Source organism: Mauremys mutica, chromosome 4, assembly GCF_020497125.1.
Source record: "Mauremys mutica isolate MM-2020 ecotype Southern chromosome 4, ASM2049712v1, whole genome shotgun sequence".
Classification (NCBI taxonomy): Eukaryota; Metazoa; Chordata; order Testudines; family Geoemydidae; genus Mauremys; species Mauremys mutica.
The window spans coordinates 135076163-135092627 of NC_059075.1; the positions used below are offsets into that span (position 1 = coordinate 135076163).

The window sequence follows — 16465 nt, forward strand, 5'->3', positions numbered from 1 at the left end:
AGATGAAAGGAGAAGGAGAGATGGAGGAAGAGAGGGAGGGGACTATTAGATCATTTGTGGAAGCGACAGATATCATCTCTCCCCTCTGCCGAGGGAACAAGACCCCGCTTCATGCCCAGCTGGTGCCTCTTGTGTAGCTGGTGAGGGCCTACCGGGATGAGCAAGAAAGTTTAAGAGAGGCGGCTGGGCCAGGAGGCTGCTCTCGAACAGCACAGATCGAGCTCTGTGACCGGAAACAAAGGCCCAGCTGTGCTCCCGTTGCTGAACTCCCACTGACTCCAGCAGCAGAACACACCCCACAGTGGCTGGCAGAGGGGGGGTGACCACAAACATGCTCCTCTTCTGTTCCCCCTTTACCTGCACCCAGCCAGCGTCCCATGGACACACCCCCGCAGCAGGGCTCCTTCAGAGCGGGGCTGGCCTTTGCCCCCCATTGCCAGACAGGGAGATGGGCTGGACGGTCACCTCCCTGGCTCATCCCAGCGCCTGAGGAGGGGGATTGGGCTGGCCCAGGAGCGGCTGATCATATGGAGACATGGAGGGGGTGGGGACGGCACTCACAGAGCCCAGCATCGGTTCCCTTGATGCTGGGTTCCAGTCCCTGGTGAACTCCCCCTAAGAGCCCAGCTCAGCCAGGGGTGGATTTACTCCAAGCCTCACGCTGTCCCCGTCGGATCCCCAGGAGGGTCAAGGAGGCCGCACAGTGTTACCTGTAGTAACTCAGGACGTTCTCATCATGAGCGTTGCCCGCCCGCGCCTCCTGCGCCAGCTGCCGGATGCTTTTCTCGTGGCAGTCATTGTTCTTGTCACTCCAGGTCAGCCAGACCTCCTCCTCGGAGTACTCGATGCTCAGGTATTCGTGGGTCTGGGACATCTCCTTCACTGGCCTCAGCCTACAAGCACACCACCATGTTCAACAGGGGTCTTTACTCCCCATTGTATGGATGGGGAAACCGAGGCACGGCGAGGCAACGGGACTTGCCCAAAGTCACACAAGGAGTCACAATTCCAGACTCCCCGGGCCTGTGCTCTGACCGTTTGACTACACTACTTCCCATCTCACACGGGGCAGAGGAATAACCACCAAGGAAAGAAAACTCATTGGGTATCATAGGCTGGGAAGATCCTCTTCTAGACTGCTGACCAGGGAGCAGAACCAAGGGAGCAGAAGGCTGAGCCCAGAGAATCCACCTGCCCCAGACTGATGCTGAGCCCAGATGCTGGGAATTGTGGCGTGGGCAAGCCGAAGAAAGCCGATACTTTATACGGTGTCTTAGGAGGCTCCCCGAACAATGGCCCAGATCCATCCCTCTATATGTTGGCCCCATCACTGTAGTATCTGAGAGCCTCACCATCTCTAATGGGTTCATCCTCACAGCCCCACTGTTGCAGGGCAGGGCTATTCTCCCCATTCTACAGACTGGGCAGGGCTATTCTCCCCATTCTACAGAAGGGCAACCGCGGCACAGGGTAGATTAAGTGAGGTACCCAAGGTCACGCAGGGCGTCAGTGGTAGAGCAGGGAATTGAGCCTGGGTGAGTATCCTGGCCACTGGCCCATCCTTCCTCACTGGACAGCTGGGGAATTGGGGCAGAGAGAGAGTCAATGATGTGCCCAAGGAATGGAACCCAGACTCCTGAAGTCCCTGGCCAAGGCCTTCATCACCAGATCATCCTTTCTCTACCCCCCTGAAATCAATGGAGCGATGCTAATTTCCACCAGCTGAGGCGCTGGCCCTGAAGATTAATGGGGGGGGGTTAACTGGCCCTGAAGTCTCATTCCACCCTATGGATTGATGGGGGGCAGGTCCTGTGACTCTCCCCACTCCACACACGCTACAGTCCCCCACAGAGGGGTGGTTGGGAAGGGCCCAGCACTCAGGGCCAAGCGGCCCCTGGGATACTCACTCTGTTTTAATCAGGATGTCGCTGTTCTTGGGGTCCAGCACACACTTGCAGATCAGCTCCTGGGTGACGGGGATGGCGATGTGGTTGGACACACACAGGTCCGAGAGGTAATCTAAAAACCTGGGGCGAGCACAAGAGAGCCACAGCTCACTGTCAGATGGGGTGGGGGGCTGGCTTGAAGGGGAAGGGCGCCCCCCGGGGATGCTCTGGCCTCTCTCTCTAAGCTATTGTCTTCACATGAACCTGGACCGGGGTTGCAGACCTTATGGAGCTGCTGGCTTGATGCATGGGATAGGTCTTTGGGGCTTGGAGCACACGCTCCCCACTGGTGAGAAACCCTGCTCTGGCATTCACACCCGGGAGGGTCCTCCTGCGTGAGCAGCAGGCTCAGTGCAATCTCGCCTTCAGCACCTGCCCTTTGTCCGAGTCTCCACCTCCCCAGGCCTCACGACTCTGCTCCCATTCGGCACAGCGCTGCTTTTACCTCGCCAACAACTGCAGCATCCAGTGTCCCATCCCCTGACAGCATAAGCCACCCAGCAGGGCACTGCCAGCCGCTGCAATCCTCCCAGGAGATATCTGCCCTCTTACACCACAAACACCCTGGAAGGCTCTGCTAGCCTCTCTGATCCCTCCTTCCTCTTCTAGCATAGGCCACTTTGCAAGGCCTGCTACTCCCTCCACTACCCTAGCCTCTGGATTCCTCGTGTTTCCTGCATAACTCCCTCTCCAGGGCACTGCTAGTCCCTACTATCCATACACCAAACATACCACCCCGTTCACAAGCAGCCTCTCTGCTGGCCAGCAACCTTATGGCTGCAATAGAGCAACATTCAGCTGGTTGGACACTACAGCGCACAGGGGGAGGGAGAAATTGAACAGGAAAAAAAAGAGGTTCCCCAAACTTCCGTACAGGGTTGTGGCTGGCGGACCCCAGGGGTCCATCGCTCAGTGCACACAGACTGCGACACAGCGGCCAGATTGCACAGCACGCACCTGGGTTCCCGGTTCTTGCGCACCAGGCTGACGAAGGTCTCCACCTCGGTCTTGGTGATGTGCTTCTCCAGCAGCTTGCGGTTGTTGTGCAGGAGGGCGGTGATGGTGTCCTCTGCCAGGATGTCGTAGCCAATCTGGGACTGCATCATGCCGAACTGCTTGGCGATATGTTCCTGGAGGGGAGGGGCACAGATCAGCTGCGGGGAGGGGCAGAGCAGCTGGCAGGGGACAGGGAGGGCCAATACTAGCACTGGGTGCCAGTGGTGACCCAAAAATACACCCCCAGCGTGAGCGACAAGTAGGGTGAGTAACATCTGGAATCAGGGCTCTGACACCAACTGGGGTGCTCTGACACCAACGCAGAGACACAGCGCCAGCAGACCCAGTCTCTGGGGAAGGCATCCAGGTTCCCCACTGGCTGATTATGGTTGGGTGTGTGCTGGCAGTGGGCTCGGGTCCCACCCTCCATCCAGATCCGACTGCTGCCTCCTCCTCTCAGACCTCCGTGAGCCATTTCCTCAGGGCACTCTGCTTCCAGCACCTATCTTCACCCAATAGGCCCTACTCGCTATCTGGCCAGCTGTGGAGAGAAGGATCCCCGCCCAGGGGTTCTCCATCACAGTCAGTGTTAAATGGTGGCCAAGAGGAAGATCCAAGCTCCAGAGAGAGAGAGGACAAGGTTCCTGCCTGCCTTGGAGACAGCAGAGCTGGCATGTGGTAAGGAGGCCGGGGGCCTGGAAACTCTGTCACTTCATGGCCCAAGTAGCTGACAACTCCAGTGGGAAGACAGAGAATTATCCATATGGGTGATTCTGCTAGAGCAGCAAGAGTGCACACGAATCCTAAAGCCCACAGCTTGCTAGCCAAATCAGCAACCCGTGCGAGTGGGTTCCTGGAGAGCGGGTTCCTGACTTGCTCCTTTTTTGTGATATGGACGTACAGAGCCTAGCACAATGGTGCCACAGTCCCCAATTAGGGCCTCAAGGTGCTACCGCAATACAGATGACAATGTACCACGTGGGGCCAGGAGCTGCAGCCAGGACGACCCGGCCACCCTGCCACATGGACCCACCTGGTTCTTGCGATAGTCCTCCTGGGAGTGCCGCAGCACCCGGTAGCAGAGGCGGAACATGTACTGATAGGGAGCGTTCTTCTGATCCGACAGCTCCTCCAGCCGCACCAGGGGGCCTTCCCCTCCTTTTTCCTTGAATGGAGCTTTCAGGATCCCAAAGATCTAATTGAACACAAAAGAGGGAAGCCAGAGGGAGTCAGATTCCAAGCTGCCCTCCGCAGAGTCCTTCTCTGCTTTCAGAGCTGCAGCTCAGACCTCTGCGTTTAGTCACAGGCATTTCTACGGTGCTCCTTACGTAGGGGGTGAGATAAGGGAGTGCCTGCCGGCAGAGCTTGGTTAAACCCCCACTGCTGCAAACTCAAGGCTGGGGAAGGCCCCTTCCACAGTAGTTCAAGGGATGCAGTGGGTCCCCTCTGGAGACCTCGACTCTGATCACAAGCAGAATGAGTTGGACCATCTCAAGCCTGAGTGGAGATTTTGTGACATCAAAAAAGCACCCTACATTGCATCGGGCTCCAAAGGAACCCAAGGCTGGAATAAGAGTGGGGGCTGCCGGTCAAGTTTGATGAGTGTCAGCAGAGCTGCGTGTGGGGCACAAGACTGATAGCCGTGGGGAGCTGCAGGTCAGGACTGATTGGCATCCGTGATGGAAGAGGACAGCTTGCATGACACCAGCACCAAGGCAAGAGGGAGGGATGGGATAGCTCAGTGATTTGAGCATTGGCCTGCTAAACCCAGGGTTGTGAGTTCAATCCTGGAGGGGACCATCTGGGGATTGGTCCTGCTTTGAGCAGGGGGTGGGACTAGACGACCTCCTGAGGTCCCTTCCAACCCTGATATTCTATGCCTGCCCTCTGGCCAATTTCTAAGAGCACCTTATTTTAATGACCTTTCAGTTGACCAGCTTTGCTCCCACCCCCAGCTATGAATAACTTCTAACAATACCTATGTAAAAATGCCCTGAAGAATACAAGCTGGCTGAACAGACTCACAGTCCGCAATTCTCCAGTCTCTCTCTGACCAGCCTGTCCCCAAATTCCTGTTCCCCAGCGCATGTTTTCCCCACAGCTCAGTGAGGGTTCAGTGGCTGAATCATTTTGGTTCAAACCCAAATCCGCATCCCTACGTGTCCCTCCTCTCCCATCCTGCTCACCTGTTTCAGGATGTTCTGCTCCCGCATGAGTTTCTGCCTCTCCCGGTTGGGTTTGGTCACCATGATGTCCAACACATTCTGCCCATTGTTGGGAACGTCGCTGACGAAAAACACCAGGTCCTCTAGCAGCTGGATCACAAACCTGCAAAGCGGGCAGCCCGCAACATCATTATCGGCAGCGGGTGCATCCACGCCACCTGGGACCTCAGCAATGGGAGAGTTAAAAACCAGAGAACAGCCTAGAACCGCTCTTAATCTCCAAACTAACCCCCAAATGTTGGGTGGTTCATACAAAACAAATGAGACCCAAGTTGGGTTTTGAAGAACTTACGCAGTGTATAGTGTGTGTATTGGGCCTCTGTGCAGGAGAGAATTTAACCCCCATAATGTCCATGGGGAAGTTATTCCCTGACCTCTTAGAGCTTGATTTATGCCCTGAAGCATGAGGGTTTAGACCCCTTATAATTGTGTGGAACCAGAACAAGAATTAGATAAGTTCATAGAAGATAGATCCATCAATGGCTATTAGCCAAGATGGTCAGGGATGCAACCCCATGCTCTGGGTGTCCTTAGCCTCTGACTGCCAGAGGCTGGGAGTGGACGACAGGGGATGGATCCCTTGATGATGGCTTGTTCTGTTCATTCCCTCTGAAACAGCTGGTGTTGGCCACTGTCAGAAGACAGGATACTGGGTTAGATGGACCATTGGTCTGACCCAGTATGGCCGTTCTTATGTTCTCATGTGTATTCAAACTCAAGTACATAAAGAATTTGGCTTGGACAGCAGGACTAATATCATCCCCCTTGTGAACAGTCATGAGTTTGAGCACCATGAGTGGTCAGGACCCTGGTTCTCCTCCACAAAACATAGCCCTTCAGCCAAGTCTCTGGCACGCCGCAGTCCAAGGGGTTCAGCTTGTCTCCTGGCGGAGGGGTGGCAAAGGGGAAGTGGCTCCGTCTGTCTGCGTCACCGTATCGCTGTGTTTTGCTTAGGAAATGCCAAGAACCCACCCACCTATAAATAACACCGCGACTAACTAACCCGGCGCTATCACTGGGCCATCTCCCAGTTCCTAATTTATTTCTCTTGTTGCAAAGGAGGGGCTGGCACAGGCCCGACACAATCTGATTTCCTTGCTGCGCCCCTGGGGAGGAGCAGGCTTGCAATCAGGCCACCGGCAGGGAAGCTCTAGGCCGAGAGCCGTGCTATGCCATGGGTAACAGGGACACGGCCCGGCCCACAGACCCTGCCTGCTGCCACCCGGCACTGGAGGGCAGGCTGCACTCCAGCTAGTAGGATTGCATGCTTCGTTGCTTATTCTAGGCTGGATATCCAACTAGGCCCCTCACCCACCCCCCACCACATCCCTTCTGCATCCCGAGTGACCATTTGGTCAGGATACAGGGGCGGGGGTGCGAAAGGCCTGGCCACAGTAGGGATGACAGGATCAGCTGAGGGCGAGAAGCCTGACTGGGGGGGCTGGCCAGTGTTGGGGGCTGAGATGCCTTGCCGGGGGTGATCTCAATTGGAATGGAGATTAGGGAGCCTCCCTGAAGGACCCAGCTAACTGGCTTGGAGAGGCAAGAGGCTTCCAGCAGCATAATTTCCACCAAAGTCAGGCCCCCAGAGTGTCCATTTGGTACTGCAGGCAGAGGAAGATCTCTGGCACCCTAACTCTATCCCCTAACTCTGTGCTCACTGCCTCACCCCTGCACCAGAGTGACTCTGCTCCCCTCCCACAGCCATCTGGGAGGCGACGTGACCAAACGGTGATCTGAGTGGAAATCAGGCTTTCCTGGGTTTCACCAAAATCCACAGGGCTCAGCACACTGGAGCCTCCAATGCTCCCTGAGACTCATCGGATGCAATGTTCAAAAGTCACCACGTTAGACAGACAGACAGAGGTGCCTTTGAGTTGAGCGTGGGCCTGGCTTTGCTTGGCCAATGGTCAGGAGCATGGCTGGGTTTGTTACCTGCGGTCGTTCTGGCTGATGAAGCCCTCGTTCATCTTCTCCACCACGTTGGCCAGCATGGAGCTGGCATCATTGGCAAAATCCAGGTCCCGGATTTCTGACACTGGCACAGAGACAATGGCAAAAGCTTCTTTGTCCTCCTTGGTGGGGCAGGTGCCGAGCTGAAAGAGAGAACCCAGTGTCACCCCTCACTACAACCCACTTTGGCTCCAGTGAGAGCATCTGCTGCAGGGTCAGATATACATGGGCATATTCTCAACACTTTACCCACTACAACGGTGGGCTCCGGGTACACCCCCCCCCCACACACACACACTGCTATCTACCACCACCACAGCACATTTACTCCATCCATGGTGGGATGAATGACCCACCCTACCCCCTCCCTACCTCATGGCTACTATCAGCTATTGCATTGGACAGCTAAGTTGGGTTCTAGGTTGCTTTGGTTGGGCTCTAGGTTTCTTTGGTTGGGTCCTAGGTTTCTTTGGTTGGGTTCTGGGTTGCTTTGGTCCTCCTGATGATGATCAAGAACCTACAGGGACACAAACTCTGAATTCTAAGAGCTCATAAGACACTGCAGCCAAGCTGTGACCAAGCGTGGGACGTACCATGAGACGAATGGGTCTCTCTTCATCGATGTCAATGGGCACGTCAGTGCTCTGGATCCAAGTGTTCGTACAGAGGTGGCGCAGCCTCACGTAGGAATTCCTGAAATCAGTACAATGAAGGTTCCGTTCCTATCGCTCTTTCCATCCAGAAAGGCCTGGAAGCACTTTCCAGATGCGTAGATGGGAATCACGTCAAACTTCCCCGTGCTGAAATGCAGCCACCTCTGGAGTGGGACACGACAGTCATTTTGCACCAGCAAGCCTACAGAACACGATTTGGGGCAGGAGAGAAACAACGCAATTCCTGCAGGGGCATTAGGGGAGTCGACACAGTCACCCAAGCGGGAATCGGGCCAACACACAGCAGCTCCAGCCACGCAGCTCCCACCAGTGAGCTGGCTCAGCACTGACTCAGCGAGAACAGGGCCACTTCCACTTTTCCTTAGAGGTCCCCCAGCCAAGAGTGGACCAGGTTTCAGTGCTAGGCTTTCAGCTTGTGTGACGGCTACTCCATGCTCCCTTCCTTGACCCCAAATCTTCCCCCCTCCTGAAGCAGCCCAGCCTCCGCGAGACTGTGCCCAACTGGCGAATTAGCTCTGAATTCCCACCAGGCCATGAAGCCGACTGAATCGGTGAGGTTTCACAGTGGACCCGGGCGTCCCCACGTACCGAGGGACGAAGGAATCCGTCTTCTGCAGCGTGGTGGGGTCCAACTCAAAGAGGGAGGCGATATCATTCCCATGGGGCACGGCCACCAGCCGGTATTTGATCTTCTCCCCCGTTTTCCTCCGGCTGGAGCGAATGGTCCCGCCCTGCACCAAGGGAAGCAGCTGTTGATCATGGTACCAAGCGGTTGGACGTGGTACCAAGCTCCCACATGCACACGTGCTCTAGGGGGAAGGCGGGTCAGTCTCGAGACACAGCAGAAGCTTCCAAGAAACTGGGCTGGGGCTCACAGCACGAAAACAGTCTCACACACACGAGGAGAGGATTGGCATGCACCAGTGGATCTACAGGACCAAATCCACCTCTATGGCTTTGTCATGAATAGTTAGTAAAGGGTTAAAGCATAGTACCTGGTGGGCACCTGACCTGAGGACCAATCAGGGAAGAGAATTTGAAATTCCTAGGAGGGAACTTTTTCCCTCTGTGTGTGTGTGTATTGTTCTTAGCCGTCTGGAGTTACAAGAGTCCAGATGTTTTAATCAAGTCTACAAGTTTCTACCTTTCTGAACTAATTTCTTCTAGTCAAGATAGTGAGTATTAGAAAGATACTTGGTGTCCTCACCTAATAATCCTATGCTTGCAATTCTGTGTGTTTGTTATTGATTATTCTTAATTCTGCTTGTACTGGTTGTACTGAGAAGGAGAGGGGATTCTCTCCAGAACTTAGCAAGGTTATACCCTATGAGTGTCCAGCTTGGACTCATAGAGATTCTGTATTTTCTTGTTTTCTTTTAATAAATTCTTTCTATAAAGATTTGATTAAATTCCTTCCACTGTGGATAGCAGAAGGGGCTAAGACGCTCTCTCTCGGTGATTCACAGAGTGGCTAGCAGAGAGGGAGGGGGGAAGTGGGCTGCTTCCCTGTGTGTGGGAGATTCAAGGAGTTTGAATCAAGGTATCTCTCTCTCCGGAGCAGGCTGGAGAGAGGGAAGAGAGGGGAGGGGGAAGGTTCCTCCTCTGTGAGTTGATCTGTGTTCCCAGGGAGTGTCTTTGAAGGGAGACGGGGGAAACAGGGGTGTCCCGGCCCACGTATTGACCGCGGTGGTGGCAGCAAAGGGGACCTACCCTAGGATTTTGGGGTGGGGGAAGACATGCGGGTCCTCACTTTGAAACCCCCCAGTTTCAAGTGAGGGTGCAGACTCTGACATGGCTTCCCAAAGGTACTTGGTAAATGGGGTAAAAGAACCCCTCTGCCACAGGGTTAGGAAGTCGTCTCTCTTCTACCACCACCTCATCTGCACGCCCTTCCAGCACGCTCTGGGCTGTGCGAACCAGAGGCGCCGACTTCCCCTCTGCCCGGTGGGTGCTCGACCCACCTCTGCCCCTGGCCCTGCCCCTGCACTGCCCTCACCCCGCCCTCATTCCACCCCCTTCCCCCAAGTCCCCGCCCCTGCCCTGCCTCTTCTCCACCTCCTCCCCTGAGTGTGCCTCGTCCCTGCTCCTCCCCCTCCCTCACAGAAAGTCCTAAGTGTCACCAACCAGCTGTTAGGCGGCTGGGGGCGGGAGCAGGAACCACTGGGAGGAGTGGGGATGCGGTGTGCTCGGGATGGGGAGGAGCCGAGGCGGGGGCGGAGGGAGCTTGGCTGCCAGTGGATGCGGAGCACCCACTAATTTTTCCCCATGGGTGCTCCAGCCTTGGAGCACCCACGGAGTCAGCGCTTATGGTGCGAACCCTCCAGGCAGTTAGATTCCAACCAGATGTAATAATACCTGCAGGGGGTGCACTCGGGACATTTGGCCACTGTGCTACACGGAGATGCCTCGTGGAGCAGGTACACTGAGCAAGGCACCCTTCCAGCATTGCCATGAGCACCACATCCATCAGAGCACAATGCCCCTCCAGTGTCACCCTGAGTACCAGGTGCTGCTGTTCCCCGGAATCTAACTACACCTGCTCCATCCCTAGCTGGGCCAATGGCCTGTTCTGTTACGGTGCCGATTCCCTGTGTGAGAGTCTCAGTGGATGAGCACGGAAATTACTTCCAGGCCCAGAGACCAGCAGCAACTCAGCCACTAGCCAAGCAAAACACAGCTCAGAGCTCACCGTGGGTCCAGCCTTGGGATCGGCGGCATCTCCTTTGTAACCTGGGTTTTCCTAAAAAGTGAACAAAATATTAAATAACTAACTATATAAACACAAAAGTTGGGCCGTTGACTCTGACCCTTTCAAATTCCAAGCAGCGGGTTTGTCACCTGGTCTTTCTTCCGCTGACTTCAGCGGAGACATGCCAGATAAATCTTTCTTGGATGTCTTGCTCTAAAATATAGGTTCTAGCCTTCACCGCACCATGTGGCCTTGAGGCAGGAATGGGCGGACAAAATGTTCTGGCCTGTGTTATGGAGGTCAGCCTAGATCGGTGGTTTTCAACCTGTGGTCCCTGGACCCCTGGGGATCCACAGACTCCATCTTAAGATTTCCAAAGGGGTCCGCACCTCCATTTGAATTTTTTTTGTGGTTTACAAAGTTTAAAAGGTTGAAAACCACTGGAGTAGATGATCATTCTGGCCCTGAAATCTGTGAATGCCCTGGAGGACGAGCAAGAGCTAAATTTGGTCAGGAGTCAGAAAAGAGTTAAGCACGGCTGGCCAAATTCCTTTTCGTCAAAGCAATGGGGTTGTGGTGAAAGGACTGACAGTACAGCTTGGCCTGGGATGAGCAAATAAAGGACAGCAGGCCAAGCGGAAAGGGAAAACGTGAAGAGCAAGCTTGACAAGTGAGTGCCAGCTCTGGGGGCTTTCTGCAGGGCAAATGGGCAAACAGCCATGGCCCTGGTCCAACCCTTGGAATCTCTGCCTCCTATAAGCCAGGAGGAACTGGGAGGGAGCTGCGGACCCTCCCGTCAGCAAGGGCAAGGAGCCTCCCAGGCAAAAAGTTTTCAAAGCGCCCTATAAACTGAATTAAGGTGAGCTTCAGCCCCAAGGAAAATGTGCAGGGCCCCCACGCAGAACGTGGCCCTCCGGAGAGCGGTCGCTGCTCTGCATTACAGGCAAGATTGCAGTCCCTTTGCAAGGGATGGCAAGGCCTCAGTGGCAGCAGGAGCGGGCCCTCTCCATCCAGCCCTCTCTGCCGATCTTACCTCCGCAGCCAGATAGTTCCCAGTGGCGAGATGCTTGAAGCGGTATAGGCCGTTCCAGTGCCCGGCTCCACCTCGGCAGGGATCGTGATGGACCACCTGAAAGGCGCGCGGGGAGAGGAAGGAGGATCCAGGGATTAGGGCGCTAGCCTGGGACTTGGGAGACCACACTGAATTCCCTGCTCCGCCACAGACCTTGGGAAGTCACTTAGACTCTCTGTGCCTCAGTTCCCCACCTGTAAAATGGGGATAACAGCCCTGCCCTGCCTCACAGGGGCATTGTGAGGGGAAATGCAGGAAAGGGAGTGAGGTGCTCAGAGCTGAAGTACCTAGGACAGCTCTGTGGTGGGTCAGGTGGGGTGGCTGGGACAGGTACACCCTAGAGCAGACACGGCTTCCAGCAGGGAACAGGAACCATCTGAACCCTCTAGTTGTTCATGGTGGTAGATCCCGGGCTCTGCTTTGGGCCTATCGTTAGCTCTGTGCAGCACTATGGCAGCCTTGCTAAGGGGCAGCATTTTACGACCAGCCCAGGCAGAGTGTCTAGGCCTGAAAAGTACAGAAACAGCCATTCATTCTGTCAAAGCATCCGCTACGAAAGCGTGAACTCAGCTTCACCTGCCAGACTCCAGCCTGAAGCTACTCCAGGCTGGGTCACCAGCAGGGCTGGAAGCTGGGACTGTCTGCACCAAAAAACACACCCCTCTCCTCTACCACCTGAGCTGCCATCAGCTGTCGGCGGTAGTAGGCTGTTATCCCCTGTGCGCACCAGCCACTAGAGAGAGAGACGACATGCTCTTCCACAAAGGTGCTCCCCCGGGGCTCACCTCGACTTCCCATAGTGCATTGGAGCTGGTGGCGGACGTGGCAGACTGCCTCAGGGTGGTGCGGAGGAAGACGTGGATTTTGGCCTTGTACTCGTCGCAGGTGAGAAACTTCTCCTGCTCGGCATGGAACAGCCTCACCACATCCCCCTGCCAAGCAGGGATACAGAGAGGAGGTTACGAGGGAGGTACCCACGAGACACATGGTTCCGTGGACACCCTTCCCTAAGCTTCAGAGACAATATATGCACTCATGGGCCAATCAGGCCCAACCGCCTTCTTGCAGGGCTGTTGTCCCGCAGAGAGTCTTTGGGATTCAGGCAGCCTCAAGCTTATACCGGTGGCATGCTCAGCCGGGCAAACACATCCAGACACCCTACTGCCCCACACCATTTCCTCCTCCCACTTCACTAGGTGGCGGGATGGGTGAAAGCGCAGGTTTTCCCTCTTAAAGGAGCAGAGCGCTACTCCCTGTGTTGGTGCAGACTGGCAAAGAAATTCAGATTGAGAGTCACAGGGGCTGGGCCGTCTCTCCCACCGTGTTTGTACAGCGCCTGGCACAATGGAGTCCCTATCCAGCAGCCCTGGCGTGAAGAACGGATGCTCATTCGTTACCCCTTTCAGCACTTCCTCCATGTGGTCCCGGAACTGCATGAACAGGTTGATTTTCCAGCTGGTGTTGCAATTGACCGAGTTCACCTGGGAAAAAAAGACAGAGAGATCGAGATGCTAGAGACGGGCCTGAAACAAAACAGATTGGGTCCAAACAAGTGCTAAAGAAGTACAGATCCAGACATGAGCATCGTGACTACTAGCCCTCCCATCGAGTCCCTACAGTGGGCTCGAACCCTTCCCTCCTCCCTGTTCTTGGTACCTCTTTGCAGCCGGCATTGTCGGCAAGCTCGTAGTTGCTGGCGTGCAGTGGCTGCCCGGCATTCACAGGGTTCAGGATCACTTTGTCTCCCACGACTACCTGGGGAGGAGAATTAGAGGCGGGGATGGGGGTGAGAGCATGAATATGGGGACTCTGCAGAGGGATGAGCCCTGGGCATGCTGCCTGCATGTCTCTTTCATGGTTGCTGATGTGGAAGTCTGGCCCTTAAGCATGGTCCTGCCGCCCTCAAGATCCTCCACCAGCCCCCCATCACCTTTATTCTGCGAGCCTCTCTCTACTCACAGGGATCTGCAACCGGGATGCAGAAAAGAGACTCTCCCTATCTGGGAATGCACCATCAACGTTGTTGCACGGACAGGCTGGACTTCAGAGGATGGCGGGGGGGGGCTGAGGAAAAGGGCATGTCCCCAATGCCCCACCCTCATCTGCTTGAGAGTGACAGTCGAGCCCCCGAATCCTAGAGGTCACTGAATAGCTCCACTACCACCCACCTGACATCATGCCCCCCCGTCCTGTAGTGGACCTGAGCTGAAGCAGCAGGCGGGAGCATGGTCTAGTGGTCAGGGCTGGAGACTGGGAGTCAGGACTCCTGGATTCTATCCCTGGCTCTGCCACTCACCTTTGGCAGGCCACTTACCCCTCACTGCCTCCGTTTCCCCAGCTGCCTCAAAGAACACCGAGTATAGCACCCCCCCGGAGCCTTCCCGCCTCGGTTTCCGCCTCCCCATCATACTCACGTTATCTCCATTGCTCCTCAGTTTCCAAAAGGGCTGGATGAAGAGCCAGGAGCCCTCGTTGCCCGTAGCATCCAGTGTCACCCTCATGGCGTTCTTCTCCAGCAGGGCGGGGAGACGTTTGTTCACCGTCAGGTACTTGTTACTCTTCATGTGGAGAAGCTGGAAAGCCAAACACAGTGGCACCCCCAGTCCCTTCTAGGGCACCTTAGCCCAGGCAGGGAATTAGGGAGCCCCTGCATGGTGGCGCCAGGCAGCACAGGCTGGGAGGGAGAGAGACCCACAGGGTCTGTCTGTGTCCAGCAGCCTCCTCCTTTATGTCCACTACTGCAGAGCCCTGTCTCTTCTCCACCACAAAGGACACTGCACGAAGGAGGCCTGGTCTGCCCACATGGCCTTTGGCTTTTGCCTAGTCCTCCAGCCTGGCTCGCTACCTTGGTTCTGTGTGGCACCCCAAGGCCCGAGTTACGGGGTGGCCTGAGGCTTTCAGGTCTCATGAAGCTCAGCAGCTGTACTCCAAAATCTAACCTGCCAGCAGCAGCAGCCCTCAAACAAAGGTAACTGCCAGGTGACAAACGAACACAAGGTCTCGTGGGTGCTTGGCCAAGGCACTGTATGCTCCTTCAGCAGCCAAAGCAATTGTTTTCCTTGTCTGCTAATACTCGCCTGCACCCTCACTTCCTGCGCAAGCAGACCGGACTGGGCTGCTGTTATAGAAGACGCAGCACTGCATTCAAAGGGATGCATTTCCAGCTGCTCATTCAATGGAGCCCACCGATGGGTGAGAATTTACTCCGGTGCTTTGTCACATCCCAGTGCGCCCATCCGCTAACCCACAGCCTGCAGGGTCTTAGCAATTCACCACCAGCCACCCAAACCCCTTCGCATCGACCAACAGGCAGGGAACGGACCAATCTTTAGCTACACCCCAGCTGGGAACTGAATCTAGATACCGACGTTTACTGCTCAGATGCTCTACTGGTCTGGGACAGAGCCCCGCCCCTTCCCTTACTGCCTGTGTAGACCCCTCTGCTCTCATACCTGAGGCCAGGTAACTCTGGGGCTACACTGCAATAAAACACCCACAGCTGGCTTGATGTTTGGGCAGGGTTTCCCTGCAGTGTGGACATATCCTCCGTTAGCTATTGCCTAGATGCTCCTACTAAAACAAACACTTGAGTTCACAGGAGAAGCAACCAGGCAGCTGTGTAGGTGGCTGCAGCCCCTATCCCTGGATGTCCTGGGAGGAGAGAAGAGGCCACGCCGCGAGCTATAGCCCAGAGCTGCGGGCGATGGTGACCCCAAGGGAGGGGAGCACTCACGGCCCATACCTGGATGACGCTGCCGTACTTCACCACGTCCCCGTGCACCTTCTTATTCTCCGTATCGTTCTGCTTCTGCTCCATCTGCGCCGCATGCTGTCCGCAAAACACAGAGCAGGGCCCGGTGAGCCGCAGCCGCCTCCCGTCAGGGTGCGTGGGGGAGGAGCATGGGGTAACAAGGGCATCTTCACGCCAGCCACAGGGGAGGGCAGGCTTGCGATCTACTTCTGGATCCCCTCCCTCTCCACAGCCATGGGCAAGCTCCCAGGCTTGGGGCCACGTTTCATAAAGCAGCCTGGGATTCAGGCTGCCTCGGTGTCTGGGTGCTCGATCTGAGACAACAAGCAGAGCTGCTCTGGCCGCTCCGAGAAGGGTTCTCAAGCTCTGAGAATCAGGGCCTAGGGGACTCCAACTGGACACCCAGAAACCGATGCACCCCAAATCGGAGGGCACCTTGGAAAAAAGTTGGCCCCAGTCTTCTGGGCAGGTTGGCCCCAGGTCTTACTGTGAACATGAAAACAAGGGAGCGCAGGACTTTGCACAGGACTGTGTAAACTGCCTCCACTTGAAATCCTGCTGGTGCAGGGAGGCCCCAGGGCTCGGGAGGTCCCTAGCAGTTACCAGGGCCAGCTCTCCTCGAAACACTGGCGGTTACTGCACACAGGAGGCTGCACATTCAGACTCACCAGCTGGAGAAAGAGATGGCCATGGAGTAACCAGGAAGCTGGGAGAGAGATTCTGGAGTGGCCAACTGCTCTGAGATGCCTTGGAACAGGCCAGCCAGCCTCTCTCTCCAAAACCATGTGTGTTATCCATGCCTCTGCATGGTGTGTTAAACAGGAAAGTTGTTGCTGTTGAATATATGGAGCGAGGAATGAATTCTCCCACAGGGCATATTTATACAGGGAGTATCAGGGTCCGACTACATCAGCAGCGTCTCTCCGGGATTGAATGCCAGGCTGTCAAACTGTCCAGCCCAGTGCAGCTTACAGGACCTACGTGTGCCCTAAGGATACCAGTTAGCCAAGATTGTTCTAGCAGAGGCTACACTTACAGCCAGTGTTTTGGGGAGTAAAAGGTCCTTAACTTATGGCTATGAAGTCTATGCAGATGACTCACAGCCAACGTCCATAAAGTTCTGGGTAGCCGTGGATTGCTACCGGGTGATTTTGCGAGT

At 55.5% G+C, this 16465-nt stretch overlaps 1 protein-coding gene across 5 annotated transcripts in view; it reads right to left on the reverse strand.

Annotated features, from left to right (window-relative positions):
- Positions 1-16465, reverse strand: part of ITPR3 (inositol 1,4,5-trisphosphate receptor type 3) — a 109791-nt gene that overhangs the window by 36951 nt on the left and 56375 nt on the right. For all 5 annotated transcript variants that reach the window (XM_045013909.1, XM_045013907.1, XM_045013908.1 and 2 more), the window contains 15 exons: positions 15298-15384; positions 13970-14128; positions 13212-13310; positions 12953-13036; positions 12341-12487; positions 11517-11612; positions 10484-10534; positions 8383-8525; positions 7714-7813; positions 7103-7263; positions 5129-5270; positions 3976-4137; positions 2904-3076; positions 1908-2027; positions 711-893 (listed from right to left, as the gene is read on the reverse strand). In XM_045013909.1, the coding sequence (XP_044869844.1) occupies positions 711-893; positions 1908-2027; positions 2904-3076; positions 3976-4137; positions 5129-5270; positions 7103-7263; positions 7714-7813; positions 8383-8525; positions 10484-10534; positions 11517-11612; positions 12341-12487; positions 12953-13036; positions 13212-13310; positions 13970-14128; positions 15298-15384 (1907 nt within the window). The remainder of the gene's footprint in view (positions 1-710; positions 894-1907; positions 2028-2903; positions 3077-3975; positions 4138-5128; positions 5271-7102; positions 7264-7713; positions 7814-8382; positions 8526-10483; positions 10535-11516; positions 11613-12340; positions 12488-12952; positions 13037-13211; positions 13311-13969; positions 14129-15297; positions 15385-16465) is intronic.